Source organism: Manis javanica, chromosome 2 (genome assembly GCF_040802235.1).
Source record: "Manis javanica isolate MJ-LG chromosome 2, MJ_LKY, whole genome shotgun sequence".
Classification (NCBI taxonomy): domain Eukaryota; kingdom Metazoa; phylum Chordata; class Mammalia; order Pholidota; family Manidae; genus Manis; species Manis javanica.
The window spans coordinates 21846754-21861947 of record NC_133157.1 but is presented as its reverse complement, the minus strand read 5'-3'; the positions used below and the strand labels follow the sequence as shown (position 1 = coordinate 21861947).

Sequence of the window (15194 nt, the reverse complement as noted above, 5' to 3'; positions counted from 1 at the left end):
CCTTTCAGATGATTTTGATGCACATCAAAATTTGAGAACCACTGTCCTATATTATGATCTTTTCAACCATCACTCACTTATAAAATTCTAGGACAAGATCGATTATTTCTTATGGAATGTCAGGACAAACATCTTCATAAAGTTTAAACATGCACACAAAAATGCACAAACAAGCTGAAATAAGGGGAATGCCAATACTCCTGATAGCTCTGGGCTATCTTTTGTTTTCCAATTTGCCTTTTGCTTATTTTGTACTGAATTCTTTTATTTAAATACCATGTTTCTCGTCACAAACATTTCATGTTGGTTGCACAAAGTTTAAAAAAATGCGAAAACTGCATTTCTAGAAAATAGGGAATTATTTTAATTGCAACTTTAAGATATAATTCATTTCCACTCAAAAATTATATTTCTGTACCAAACTGGAGTGTGACCTAAGCTGCAAGAAAATATAATTCTTTCATAATTCCTACATAATCAAGTCCAAAGTTATATTATTTTTCTAAGCACAGCTTCTAGAAAGAGAAGCAAAGCAACAAATCATAGCGATTAACAAGAACTTCCACTAGTGTGAAGCCAATGAGAGAAATGAGGTTTAAAAATGCTTATGTTAGACAATCTGTTCTATGTAGAGTGTCATGTGTTTAATTTGTGTTAGAATGAAACCTTGGACGTGGCCTATGGAAATGTATTTCACTTTAAATTGTGAGTTATGATGTAACTTTTTCATAGATGAGATGAGTCTTCATTCTTCCTCCAAAATGGGCAGTCATTCATAAGATGATACATATACTTTTCTCACCTAAGGGTTTACCTTGTGCAACCAAATTTTTGTGCATTGATATAGTCTAATGTATTTTACAGGGTTTATTTTTAATGTTGCAATGTTTGATACTGCAAGTCACACTGCATATGAAGATATTAAAATTTGCATTCCTCTCTATTACCTGTATATCCAGGTGGACAGAGACAAACATAACCACGCCCAAGCTGTTGGCAAGTTCCACTATTACGGCAGGGATTCAAGAAACATTCATGGAAAACCTACCAGTGGCAGAAAATAAATCCATCAGAGACAGACACTCTATTCATTTCCAAGCAATCCTGACTAGGGAGTTCGAAGGTGTGTATCATCAGACAGCTGGTTCATGTTTCCAGGTGAGTTCATTCCAGCTGGCTGCTGTCTTGACCAAATAACATTGGTGCCTGCCCTGTGTGATATGCCTTATCCTTGAGTGACATTCTGGTAAACCCAAGCAGTGTTCCTTAATGCCGGGTGCACGTTAAACTCCGTTTGAGGTGTTTTAAAAATACACTGAGAACAGGGCCCCAACCCAGACCAGCTAAATCAGAATCTCTGTGAGCTGGATCTGTGCATCATTATTTTTAGAAGTTGACCAGCAGATTTTAATGTATCTACAAGGTTGATAGTCACTGCTCTGGCGATTCTTACAAATATGACCTACGAAGCCCTTACAAGACATTGTGTGTGAAGGAGACTGTAGGAAGTTGAAATAAGAAATATTACCCCATTATCCACTGTAAAAATATTTAAAGCCAAGGAATTTATCATGACATTGGGCAAGGTAAATACTGAATAATGGCTGTATCTATCAAAATGATTGGTCTTGATTAGTCTCTAAAAAAATAAATGGAAAACAATTAAGTTGTTTATGAATTTTCCTAATTAAAAAAAAATCCACACCTTACTCCAATAATGATTTTTTTTTTTTGCTGGCAAAATTTTAAATAATTTTCATGAAAGTTGAATAACTCTTCCTGCCAATTAGAAAATGCCTTTGGCTATACCAGATGATCTTACTCAAATGATGGGTTATGCTTATGGTGAGTGTTATTTATTAGTGAACCAAAAAGACTCCCCACATCTACACATTCTCTGTGCCAGACATTGCTAGAGATAATACCCATTTTTAGTACTTAGAACTTCAAATGCTGCATTTGTAGAAAGTTCCTATTAGAAGTCACAAGTAAATATAATTATTCATTGATAATGTTCATGAGTCTTGATTTCTTAAATTTTCACTCTGGTGTTTTCCTTCTGTATGACATGTACAAAGGTAAATTGTTTTCTAAACATTCCACTAGGGAAAATTTTATAAATATAAAATGGACTTGCCTGACTGCTGACTTCATACTTCTTTTTGATATGTCCAGGAGAAGCAAGGGGCACTATACTCTCCTCTGCTGCTGAGAAAGTTGAACTGAAACCTAACAAAATTAATAGGAAAACATTAGAACAACCTATTAGTGTGTAGTAGATATTGCCAGTGAGCGGATTCTATCTGAATACCATGGTTCTCCAAGTGGGTAAAGACACATATATTTTGTTTCAGTAATATTTAAAAGAGCATATAGGTGGATATGATATGTCATTAAACCCTAGACTCAGAAATTTGGAAGCTGTTAAGTTTGAACATTCCCCAAAACAGTCATTAGCATAAAAAATACCTCAAAAGGACAATTTAACAAGTTCAAACACCCAAACCCACTGAAAAACAGTAATATTCAGCATTCACGCAACCACAGAGACAAACAAAAGTTCCCAAAGTGGGATTATGTAAGAAATAATGTGTGTCATCTTACTAGAGCAATCTGTGATGGATCTGGCACCTGTGATGGTTGTGGTTCCATAAAATGGACAAGATAAGCAGAAGGACTTCCCTGGATTGGGTTGGTAGTAGTCTTGAGGACATGGATAACAGGGCATTAACCCAGAACGAGAAAATTCTCCTACTGGACAAGGTACTGCAAAGGTAAAAATGAATCATTTGTGAATATGAAGCAACACACTCTTCATTTGAAAGAAATGCATTAACATTTGGTTCTAAGAAAGCTACTGAATTGCTAATATATTCTCTGGACATATTTAGTACCCATACTATTTTATCATCCAAATAAGTGTTTTGTTGTTTCTTTTCTGTCTTTAACAACATAAAAACTCAATGAAAATTAGAATTGGCCATGTAATATTGTACTCTGATTTTTCCACTTAACAATGATTCATGAGCATTTCCCAAATCATTCCCCAAATTGTTAAATAACATGGTTTTTAATGAGTGAAAAATATTACATTCTATTGACAGACCATAATTAAACTAACATTTACTCCACTCTTGGGCGTTCAAGTTGAATCTCTTTTTTTGCTATTATAAGTGATGCTGATGTGAGCTTTTCTTGACACACATTAGCCTCGATTTTGTATATAGCTCTGATTATTTCCTTGGGGTAACAGTTGAATTTGAGGAGTTGAATCTTTAGATATAAAAATATAAAAAATTTAAAGCCATTAATATATAATGCAAATCATTAAAAAAAGTTTCCAATTTATAGTTCTTTCAGCAGTGTATGAAACTGCTCTTTTAACTGCATACTTATCAGTATTGATAATGATTACTTCAGTAGTTTTCAATTTGAAGGTGAAAATGAAATTGCACTATTATTTTAATTTGCATTTTAATGATAAATTCCTTTTTTTCCCATGTTTATCATAAAGTTTTATTTCTCCTGTATAGTTCTTTACTTCCTATTGGGGAAGGGGCCTTTCTTTTTACTTTTAAATGTCTTAATGCCATTTTGAGTTGACATGCTTTAGTAAACAACATCTAGGTGAATGGTGTCAGTTAACCAATTCTAAAACCCTCTTGCCAATAATTGGGGGAGTATTTCCAAATAAGAAAACAGCTTCAAACACAACATTAGCCTGGATTTTCTTCAATAAATTTTGATCGCATTTGGCAGAGGTACAGTGGGGTAGATATCCCATGACTAAATCCTTGGGTTGGGGTTTTTGATTGTGACCCAAAAACGAATTCAGCTGGAGGGTATTCTTTCCTTGGATGAACTGACATTATTTGCATGAACCCCTAAAACAATTACAAACTGTGAAAACTACTAAAACCATTAAGGCTTGTCTGCATAAATTTAGGTATAGAAGATTGTACACAAGGAAGTAGTTATTCAGAATATCAGCATGTTAATTATTTATGTTTTGGATTCTTAATAATAAAAATTGGTACAGGAGAAATAATTAATGATATTAAAAAATTATAGATGCACTTGAGGTTCAAGGTAGCTGGATAGTCCAAATCATGGCATCTCATTTTTATTGGTATGACAATAAATATTAAACAACAAAGCATTTGTGTTTACATCAACTTTCTTAAGTAGAAATAGCCAGTCAAGTCTTTTGCAAAAGAGCTCTTCTACATACTCAACTGACAGAAAGTCAGGAGTTGAATCAAGAGGTGGCATAAGATATCACAGATGCTAATGCTTATTTAGAAAAAATATTTCTTGTGCCTACATTAGTTAAACTAAAATTTTAAACTGTAAATATCTTTGTTTCACCGAGAATAAATTAATCTATTCTTTGTTGCTAGATCTCAGAATGCTAGACAGGGCTTTGTGCAAACATGTTACAAATTTGTTTAGTTTAAAATGGGTTTTCTGAATCTCAAGTTTCCAAAAAATGATTGCCTATTTGGAAAAGGTACATGCCAAATAGCTAATTAAAGTAGTTAACTAAAAGCATAAATCTTCTATTGCTCAAGGTATAAAACTTGTTTCAGAGAATATCTATGTGTGTGTGTGTATGACATGTAAATTGATAAGAATACAAATTATCAGTGAAACCCCAGATGCCATAATGAATTAAACTGTTTTTTTTATATATAATTTCTTCAAGTATAATTTTACTCTCAAAAAGAATAAAAACCTATGTCCTTAAAACTGGTGGAATGTAAAAAAATTATGCCAAGATATGATAATAATAAAATTCTAAGTTGGCTGGCTTCTCAAAATAGTGAATATGTTGTGATGTCTATACTTGGTTTTTGGCATAGGAAGTACAAAATAAATTTTCATGTGAAAATTAGTTTAAACTACATTCCAAAGGCAGAGAGTTGTCATCAGAAATATACTTTCTAGGAGTGGACAAGCAGTATTTAATGTATTATCTATATGTATAGAAAACACATTTATGCATATTTATATATGCATACATATATATGCATAAACATGCACAAGTATGTAATAAAAGCATCTACAGGACATAATATAGTATTAAACACACACAAACATATGCAGCTCCTAATGAACTAATTTTGTAAGAAAAGAAAGGAGAAAGTTTCATTTTGAATCTTGGCCAAAGAACCTGTGGTTTCTGAGTCAAGAAAAATAGAATAAAATCTTTATCACCTCTTCTACTGTAGAGAGGAAAAAAATCTAAATACACCAAAAGTGGTGTTAAAACAGAGTTAAATACAATGGAAATGACCAGGAAAAATGTAAACCCACATGTCTGTTCTCTGATAGTGGTAATGATAACACATACAGCCCTGGAGCCGAGCAGATTTTCCTTTTAAACGGGTTTCTGAATGCAAAGTCAGAGGTTAAAGACTCTCCTCCTGAGCATACTTTTAACTTTATTCCAGAGGGTCAGGGTAAGAAATGTGATTCTGGTCCAAAAATAATCTTTCCCTCTCTTATGGGACCAGATGTAAACAATACTAAGACCAAAAAAAAAAAAATCATTTATAGGACTTTTCAGATAATTTTTTTTAATTAAAAAATTCCAGACTCTTCACTTTATAACCACAGACCCAAGAATATTCAATATCCTAAACTGTGATACAAGATGAAAAGCATAAAACATAATACTTCTTTAATATAGCAATACACTTAAATGTAATAACTGTGCTGATTAATGATATTTCAAATTCAATATGCTAAAGAATGCAAAAAGTGATATCAGTAAAAAATAAGGTAAACTGTACATGCCCATAAAAATAAATCAATGAGGAAAAAAGAATAAAAGAAAAAAGAAACAAGGAAAGAGAGAGAAAAAGAAAAAAGAAGTTTAAAACTAAGAAAAAATATATAAGGGACCATTTTGGAACTCACACACATTTAAATTGAAAGTAACACATTTTTTATAAAACAGCATCCCAGAGGAGTTTGTTATACCAATTTGTATTCATGACAAGCAAAATGTGGTTAAACTTGGGCTAGGAATATTAAGAGAAATAAGGCAGTTACCAGAAATTCGGAGACTTTCTGGAAATTATAATTGCTTAATTGCAATAATTTGGTATTAAACAAACCTCAAGGCTTATGTGGAATGCTAAAGTAAAAGAATTGTCAAACACAGATTTGTTTCCCTATAAAAACCGCAGCTGCTTTTGTGGTTGGAGGGAGAGAGAGAGAGAGAGAGAGAATTTTTTACTGCAGACTTTCTTCCAAAATTCATTTGCATGTTGGCAAAACAAAAGTCTCTAGTAGATCTATTCTGCCATAATGTGAAGCAGTATTTGACTTTTAATTAAAAAAAACCCAAAGCTGTTACATAACAGACATGCTTTATGAGTTGCAATTAGGTCCTGCTTAAATTGTCTTCTTAACTGTTGATGAAACAGGTTGATGAACACTACTTGCCCAATTTCTCAGGCCTAACAGACTTTCAGCTATGATGATCCTATTAGACAGAGATAATTTAAAAAGATGGAGTACCTGTAATTCATACTGTTTTCCCTGATTTCTCCCTGCAGCATTTAACTTGGGAGGACCACTCTCCCAAAGTGCAATACCGGACACCACCTCCTTACCACCATACACAAATGTCCCACACAATGGCACTAGGAATCTGTCTCTAATTGAGTGCCGATGTATTTGACAGCCATGCAATGAAGGTGGGAGGGGTGTGTGTGTGTGTGTGTCTGTATGTGTGTAACTTCAGAGACATGGGGAACCAGCAGATTGGCTTCTTTAAATCATCACTTATTCAATAAGGGAAGAGTTTCTTAATTTTTGGATTGCCATAGACTTTAGCTTTTAAAATAAGAGTCTAGAGAATGGGGAGGACATACAACTTTTTAAAAAAGTCATCTTTCATCCAGGCATGCTTGTTTTGTTCCCAGTGATGTAGCAGACGTAGATCAACAACTCTTTAAAACAAACAAAACAACCCCAATGTTTTGTTTTTCATCCAGTTCGTTGACTTTGCAAAGCAGTTGCAGGCTTTTGGAGTTTCTGGCCAACAGGCTGACCTTGACTATTAGTCCTAGTTTCATTGTCATTCTAAATGTTCATCTTTTATTTTTGTTTACGTCTTTCAGTTTTTACAGTGCTGGAAAACTGTACTTGGTAGGGATGTTAGCAACATTTGAAAATTGGAACTCAAATCTTTCAACTTAAACCAGTGGTTCTCAACATGTGGTTCCTGGATCAAGTAGAATCAGCATTACTTGAGAAATAAAGACATAAATTCTCAGACCTCCTATAGGATCTGTTGAATTAAAAACTCTGCAGTGGAGGCCAGCAATTTGTGTTTTAACAAGCCTGCCGTGCTGACATCAGAGAGTGAAAATTAGTCATATTAAGTGTTTCCTTTTACTTTAAAATCACCTGGGGGAACTTAGAAAGGAAACCAGACAAGTGAAATCAGAATATCTGGGGGTAGAGATGGGGCTTCAGTATTTTTAAAATACTGAGGTCAGTGTGCAGATGATTCTAAGGGCACCCAGAGTGGATACTGCTCACGAAAATCTTCAAACTGTATAGAATGAAATGTCATAATTCACATAATGTATTTTTAGAGTTGCATGAATCATTAGATCAGAAGACTTCAGTTTATAAATAAGGAAACTACATTCCAGTTGAGATGCATTTCTATCCTATCACGAAGCCATGTTTACTACTGTTGAGGCCTGGAGCCAAGTCTTGTACTGCTTTTGTGTCCCTAATAGCACTAATACAGTGTTTATACTGTGGGTGTTTACATTTCAGTATTGATTGGCTGAATAAAAGGGAGCTTGCCATGAAGAGACAACTATTTAAATTCTTTGCATACACCAGACATGTGGCTTTGCTGAAAACACTCCTCCATGCACAGAACCTAGAGGTTTGAAGAAATATCAACATCTAAGGTTTTGATAACCTCCACAAGCAGAAATGTCCACGGCTCCTCTTTTCACAGTTGAGGTGTTTTCTGGACAGATGAGGCAGTTCCGGGAGCCCAATGCTGGCTGATAACTGCCCAGTGGACATGATTCACAAGTTTCAAGCCCATTTGATGAGTAGGTGCCTTGTTTACACTGAGCTATAAAAAAAGATGTCTTATGGTTAGTAACAATGACATTAAGCCATCTGAAATTAGCACCATGTAGGATAGGGTTTTCTGCATTTTAATTTATTTAGGACAGAATGAGGGACACAGAGAACTCTGAGCATACCCATTGTATTTCAGGTTTCCCTATGCTTTTGTATACTAATAAATGTTAGACTTATTTCCGGTTACTTCTGTCATTTCCTAGCACAGTGTTTGCCACATAGAAAGTGTCAACAGTTTTTGAGTAGAGTTAGAAATTTGCATCTCAGAAAGGCACTACCATGAGAACAAGTTGTACTTGTTCTTGGATAAGTTCTCAGACTGCATATTATTTCCTGCAGGACAGAAACAAAACCCCCGATTGGGCTAGAGCCTCACTACCACACTGGCACTTTGTTGCTGTAAATAAGAACTGGTTCTCCAACCTCCTCCTACTTACAGTCACCATTCATTTGAGGGCTGGCAGAGTAGAAAGTAAACGTAGTCATAGCATCAGTCCCAGAGAGGTTAAGCAACTTTCTAAGATCCACAGCAATGGTTTTGTAGCAGAGCAGGACCAGGGCCGGAGTCCCCGATTCCCAAGGCACTGTCCTTCTGCTCTTGTCTTCCAAATAATTCTCATTATCAACATTGCTAACATTTTTAGTGCACTTCCAAGCACCGAGCGCTGCTCTTGAGGTTGTATTTTATTATTAAGCATCTATACTTGCATTTGCAACAACAGCAAAGAGGCACAATGTTGAAATTCCTTCTTTCAGTATTTTTTTGAAATTCTAAAACAAATTGAAATTCCTTCTTTTTATATGTATCTTACTGTGACTTTAATTATGAAAGAAAATGTTTGCCTCAGGAATGTTCATTGACAATAACAATAAAATATTTTGAAAAGACTGAATATTTCAGCGGCAAAAACATATGCATATGTGCCTGGAATTATTAATCTCCAAGTAAATGGAGAGTTGATCTCATCATATCAAATATCATTCTAACAAAAGTAACCTAATTGTTAAGTGTTGTGAAAGTCCTTTCCACCAATTTGTGTGAGATTCAATAAAAAATCTGGGCTAATTGACGAATGCGGATTGGAAATATTGCCAGTGGAGTTTGACTTAGAGCCACTGAATGTTTCCAGAAGGGAAGACAAATGGACTTCTTTTGAGTGGGGAAAACATTCAGATAATATTTCATGATTAAAATAAAAATCAAATTAGTGACATTTCTTTTGGTAGTGCTCTTATTTCATCTCTTTTCCATTTAGAGTTTGTAACTGCAGACGTAGGTCAGACTTCTGCTGGTCGGACTGTGTATTAATTACCTTTACATTCGGCGCTGCTTCTTGAGTGGAGATACTCGGTGTGGGTCCCAGGGGGACAGAGTTTGCACTCAAGCCGCCCTTCTTCATCCTGGTAGGACCCCATCAAGCAGCTTTCACAGACAGAATGCTCCAAAGAGTAATAGGTTCCCAAAGGGCAGTTGACTGAAGAGAAAACAAACCGAAACCACTGAATATAGTAAACTACAGCAAGGCAACAATGCTCAGGTGCTCTTTTCCTAAGGCATGGAAGTAAATAAAGCATGCCTCCCTGTACTATTGTTTGTGGGTTAAATTTCACTCTCAGAGTTTACTCACAAGATCAGCCTTCCAGAAATGTATTCCTAGAAACCAACCAGGAGATTCCTTTTTAAAGTGTGATAAAGTGCAAATCCTTGTTCACTAAGTTCATGGCTTATGTGGTGGGGGCTTTAAAGCGTGGGTGAAAGCTGTGAAAACTAAATCATCCTGGAAAACAAAAGTTAGTATTCTTCTAGAGAGGATACTTGATGTCAGTAGCCTTGATGATGCTGAAATGTTAAAGTGTGTAAGAATTACATGGGAACTTACTGGAAATACAGATTCCAAGGCCCTGTCTCCAGAGCATCAGACGCATCAGCTCTGGGACGGGACGGGGGTCAAGATGCATTCGGACAAGCCCTTCTGGCGATGCTGACACCGGTGGCCTGAAGACCACATCTGGGAGATGCCCAGCCCTGGTAAAAGCGATTCCTCATCTTTACTCACAGGGTAGGGTGGAAATAAGAGCAGGCTCAGAATGAGAATTTTAATGGGCTTTTGTTGGGCTGAATTTATCACACTATGAAAAACCCAGTTGAACTCTGGGAATAGTGGCAAGAATGGTCAGGGAAGGCTTTCCGACCAGGATGCAAGATCTGGCTCCTACAGAGAAGTTAACACAGGATTCATGCTGTTCAGTTCAGCTGAGGGTACAGGGTTTGGTGAGGGGAGATTCTGCAATCTATGAAGGATAAAGTTATTTGGGAAACAGGCCGAAACTGATGTAGATTGTGGCAGTCTAGAACAGGGGTTAAAAGTCAAGGGACTGGGGGTGAGTGAATGAGGAGTGACCGCTTAATGGGCATGGGGTCCCCTTTGGGGTGATGAAATGTTTTGGAACTGTGAGGAGGTTGATGGTGGAACAAGATGGTACTAAATACGACTGAAGTGTACACCTTAAAATGGTTAATTGTATGTTGTATGAATCTGTTGTTGGCTGCCTGGGTGGGAATCTTAGCTACACCACTCCCTGTCTTAATGGGTAAGATATTCTAAGTTCTTAGCCTCTCTGGCTTCAGTTTCCTCCCCTGTAAAATGTGCTTAATAATGACGGTACCTCACAGAGCTGCTAAACAGGATTAAACACAGGAGGTGCTCAGCCAGAGTACAGAAGTGGCCAGAAAGTATTAGTTGTTCTTGGAGCTGCTGTTGAAAGCTATGAGGCTTAAAGATCTATAAATAAAACTAAGATTTGAGACCCTCATCTAAAATAGTTTTCTTGTCCTGACCTATAGTAGTCACGTAGACTCTTCAGACAAACAGAAACAGGAAGCACAAAATACCAAAATGACATTTCATTTCAATATCCCTTGATACCTGTAAAGCGACTCTACTTGTCTCCTCTGACCAAATATTGATGAACCAAATTATCTTTGATTGTGGGAAAAAGCCTTACCACACATACGCCCTCTCAGCACTGAGCCTGGTCTGCAGAAGAGGAAAGCCTTTTCTGTTTCTAATGAGTTGCTGTCCGCTATGAGCATTTCAGATGCAAGCTGAAAGGAATACATGGGCTCCTTATTGAGGGTCCTTTTCAGTCGATTTGTGATCGTTTCCAAAGTCTTAATGAGCCGTCGCTGATTTTCCAATTCAAGGGTATCATTTCTTTCGTCGGGTAATGGCACACTAGCTGAGATAAAAACAAGACAAAATGAAACATACACACGCACGTGGTGTTTCAGGGAGCCCGTGGGGTTCGTTTTTATCAGAAAGAAATGGCGTATTAAACATTTTCCAGGAAAAATAGCCCTCAAATTCAACTACTGCTTACTGAGCAACTAGTACATGGATAATATTAAGAACAATATCATTTGCTTTACTCCTTTTCTCATATGCGTTACCTTTTTGCAGAGCTTTTCATTACAGCATATTTAACTCCTGTAAATGCTTGCTTTTTAAAAAAACAAGCCTCGGTTCATTAGGCCAAGATGAGTGCAAAGCAGGATGCTTGTTGCTATGAGACCCATAAACCACATCTGTGATATTAAATTAAAGAAAATGACAAGATTAGGTGATTGTGCTCTCTCTGATTTTCAGGCCTAGGGTCATTTCCTAATAATGACAACAAACGGAAGATTCGAAATACAGGTTTCCAACCAAAAATTTCATGTAATATCACTTCTTTACATAGACAGTTTAGCCTTACCTGTGATGTTAAAAATTAACTTAATTTTGTGGTCAGATAACAGGGCACTTCTTTTAATCCGTGAAGATCTGGCTTTGTCGGCACCCGTGGGTGTTTCTTGCACGGTGTCCAAGAAGTCATCATAAGAGTAATCCAGCCTATTAGCTGCACCCCAGCCACCTGGTCCTGGACAGTTGTGCCAGAGAAAAAAATGATTCTACAGCTGCCTCTTTAACAACATTTAGCTTCTAATATTAGGCCAAAAGTTGAATTACCCTTGACCATTGCTTAAGCTGCTCATGTTGTACCACATTCAGGTTTTGTCTATAATCTTCCATATTGTAATTTTTAGGCATGTCATATTAAATTTAGATTGTCAATGAATTACACTGAAAGAAGAAAGAAAAGTTTCTGTGGAGCTACTAAGGCATTTAAGTCATTCTATCTTTGAGTTCATAGTGAATTCTTAGCTTTAGAGGTAAATAGCAGGTGGGTGCATAATTTGAATCAATTCCTTTTTTCCTTCAGGATTTGCTCCATTCTTTTCTTAAATTTTAATATCCCCTCTATATAATTAATGCACACAAACAGGTTTCCTTCTGTGAAGATTATTTAAGATACCTGCATTATATTTTAAAGGTGAGGGCAATTTCTGAAAGGAGCATATAGCTAGATGTTGACATGTACAGCACAAGCACACTGGAGGAATCGGGGATGTGTGAGGTTCTTTAGATGCCCTTGGTCCACCACATGCATTCAAACTGTGGCTTCTGAATGTGTGATGTATGGTTGTACAGTCTTTGTGAAGTTACTTTCATCTCTCTGAACCTCAGTTTTTCTGTTTATAAACTTAGTTAATTATTCATGCTTCTTAGGTTTGTCTGGGAAATAACTAACATAACATACATAAACTGTCCAGCTCAGTGTTTGACTCACTTTAAAACTTCAGTAAATTATATTAATACTGGTCTGGGCATATGGTTGTTGCTTAGATATGTGATGTGAACATCAAATTATATTTATACAGGCCTGTCTACCTAAGCAAGCTGTTTACAAACTTTATTTTTTTGCTTAATTTATGTTTTCAGCTATTAAAATTAGCTAGGATCAATATTTTTGTTTTTCACTGAAACATTTTTTCCCCACAATTATTACATAGCCATTATGGAAAAGGAAAAACAGATGAGCAAAGATAAAAATATAAAAGAACTTCTAATAATTCCACCACGTAGAAATAGCTACCGTAACATTTTAGGCAAGATGTTTTTTATGAATACATAAACACACACATACATATCTATGCATGCATATATATATACATCTGAAATAAAAATAAACATACTAAAATAAGATAATACTGTGTGTATATTATTTGGGAATCTTTTTTTCAAACTTCTTCAACAATATATTACGGCATTTCTGTGCCAAATGGTTTCATAATATCCTCTTCTATGACCATACTACAAAATAACCAGGTTTCTATTTTCAGACTTGCAGGTTATCTCAAAATTTTAGAACATCCTTGGGTATACAGTATTTCATAAAATGTAAGACACTATCAAGAGAAGACACCCCCAATTCCAGAGTTGCTCAAATGAAAAGTGTGCATCTTAGAATTTACAAAATGTACTACATCTTTGCACACTGGGTTGATTTTTATCTTGGGAAATATTCTTAGATGTGGAATTTCTGAGTCTGAGTGTTTTTAATCCTTTAGATACATATCACCCACTGGCCTCCAATTTCTCCTCTGCAGGCAATATATGAGCATGATACTTGTCCTTACACCCTTGCCTACTTTGGGTATTAGCATTTTTATTTGAATTTGTTAATCTGACAGGTCAAAAATGGCATCTCACTTTAGTTTTAGTTTGAATAACATAATTATGAGGAGGTCAAATGATTTAAATATATTTATTGGGCCTTTGTTTTCATACATGATGACTTGCTAAGGTGTTGCTATAGATATTATGCTGCTCTTGTGATTCTCTGTTGTAAAGACATTCAGGAAGGAACACTGGTACCACCTTCGCATGCCTGAACTTAGACAACTGCCATTTGGATCCCTATTAGATGACAAATACTGCCCATCTCAAAGTCTTATGACAACTGGCTTCCTCTGGGTGCATCCTTGTACTCTCACAATCTACCTCAGCAATCTGGAGGGGAAACCTGGGGCACATTTGATAGAAGAAGCATTGTTACTGCAGATGGGCTACATCTACACTAAATCACTGCCAAGTCCACTGCCAATGCCACTTTATGACTTCCTAGCTATAACTTTAATGTCCAAAATGTTCACTGATTTCTGTATAATAGTTAAAAATGGAAAACGACTTAAAGGATACCAAGGGGAAATTGTTTACATTAATTATGGCAAGTTGATTGCTAAAATAATATGTGGCCATTAAAACTGAAGTATAATAGGCAACAACAGAAAAATACCCTAGTATAATGTTGACTAAGAATGCAAGTTTACAGAATAGTATGGGCATACAAACACATACACATATAGTTATATGCATATCTGTATTAACATATAATAATACATATTTTAATGTATTAACAGAATTATTTTGGGGACTGTGGGTTATCTTTATTGCACTGCTTTTTAGCATTTTTTTCAAATATTTGCAAAAAAATGTATGCACCAATAATATTTTTAAAATATAAAAAGTCTAAAGCAACAATCAACACCATTCTTAATGTTTAGTCACTAAAAAAATTACAAATATGATTAGTGTCAGAAATAAAAAGGATGTCTGATGTAATAAGTTAATACTGTCTCAAATAATCTTCTAAGCACTTTCCTTGTACTTACTCATTTAATCCTTAAAACGGCCCTATGAGTTCATGAGTCTTATGTATCCATTTTATAGGTTAAGAAACTGAGGTACAGGAATGGTTTGGTAACTTGCTTCAGACCACAGCTAATAGTAGTGAAGCCAGGATTTGGACTTAAGTAGTTGGTCTTAGAGTCCCTGGGCTTAGCCATAATACTGTTTTGTTATCATTATTATTTTAAAAAATATTATTCTGGAAGTTCTGGATAGTTTTATAAGAATGTAATAAAAATGACAAGTATAATTACTGGAAAGGATGTTGATTTTCCTAATGAAAGACCGAAGACAGACAACTGAAATCTAGAAATATTAAGGCAGTAAACTAAATAGCCAGCCAGATACACCAGCAAAAAAATCACTTACCATATTTACTAAGGAATAAACTTAATAAAACTGTTCAGAGTCAGCATGGAGGAAACATCTGAATTCCACTTGAAGGTATATTGGACTTGAATAGATTGAGTCTTATATTCTGGGTGAAGACTCTGA

At 35.6% G+C, this 15194-nt stretch overlaps 1 protein-coding gene across 1 annotated transcript in view; it reads right to left on the bottom strand.

The window, feature by feature from the left end:
* Positions 1-15194, bottom strand: part of SVEP1 (sushi, von Willebrand factor type A, EGF and pentraxin domain containing 1) — a 171624-nt gene that overhangs the window by 77032 nt on the left and 79398 nt on the right. The window contains exons 15-21 of the mRNA XM_073226361.1: positions 11884-12048; positions 11134-11367; positions 9441-9602; positions 7955-8116; positions 2605-2766; positions 2138-2229; positions 948-1044 (exon numbers count right to left, since the gene is read on the bottom strand). Coding sequence (XP_073082462.1) covers positions 948-1044; positions 2138-2229; positions 2605-2766; positions 7955-8116; positions 9441-9602; positions 11134-11367; positions 11884-12048 — 1074 coding nt within the window. The remainder of the gene's footprint in view (positions 1-947; positions 1045-2137; positions 2230-2604; positions 2767-7954; positions 8117-9440; positions 9603-11133; positions 11368-11883; positions 12049-15194) is intronic.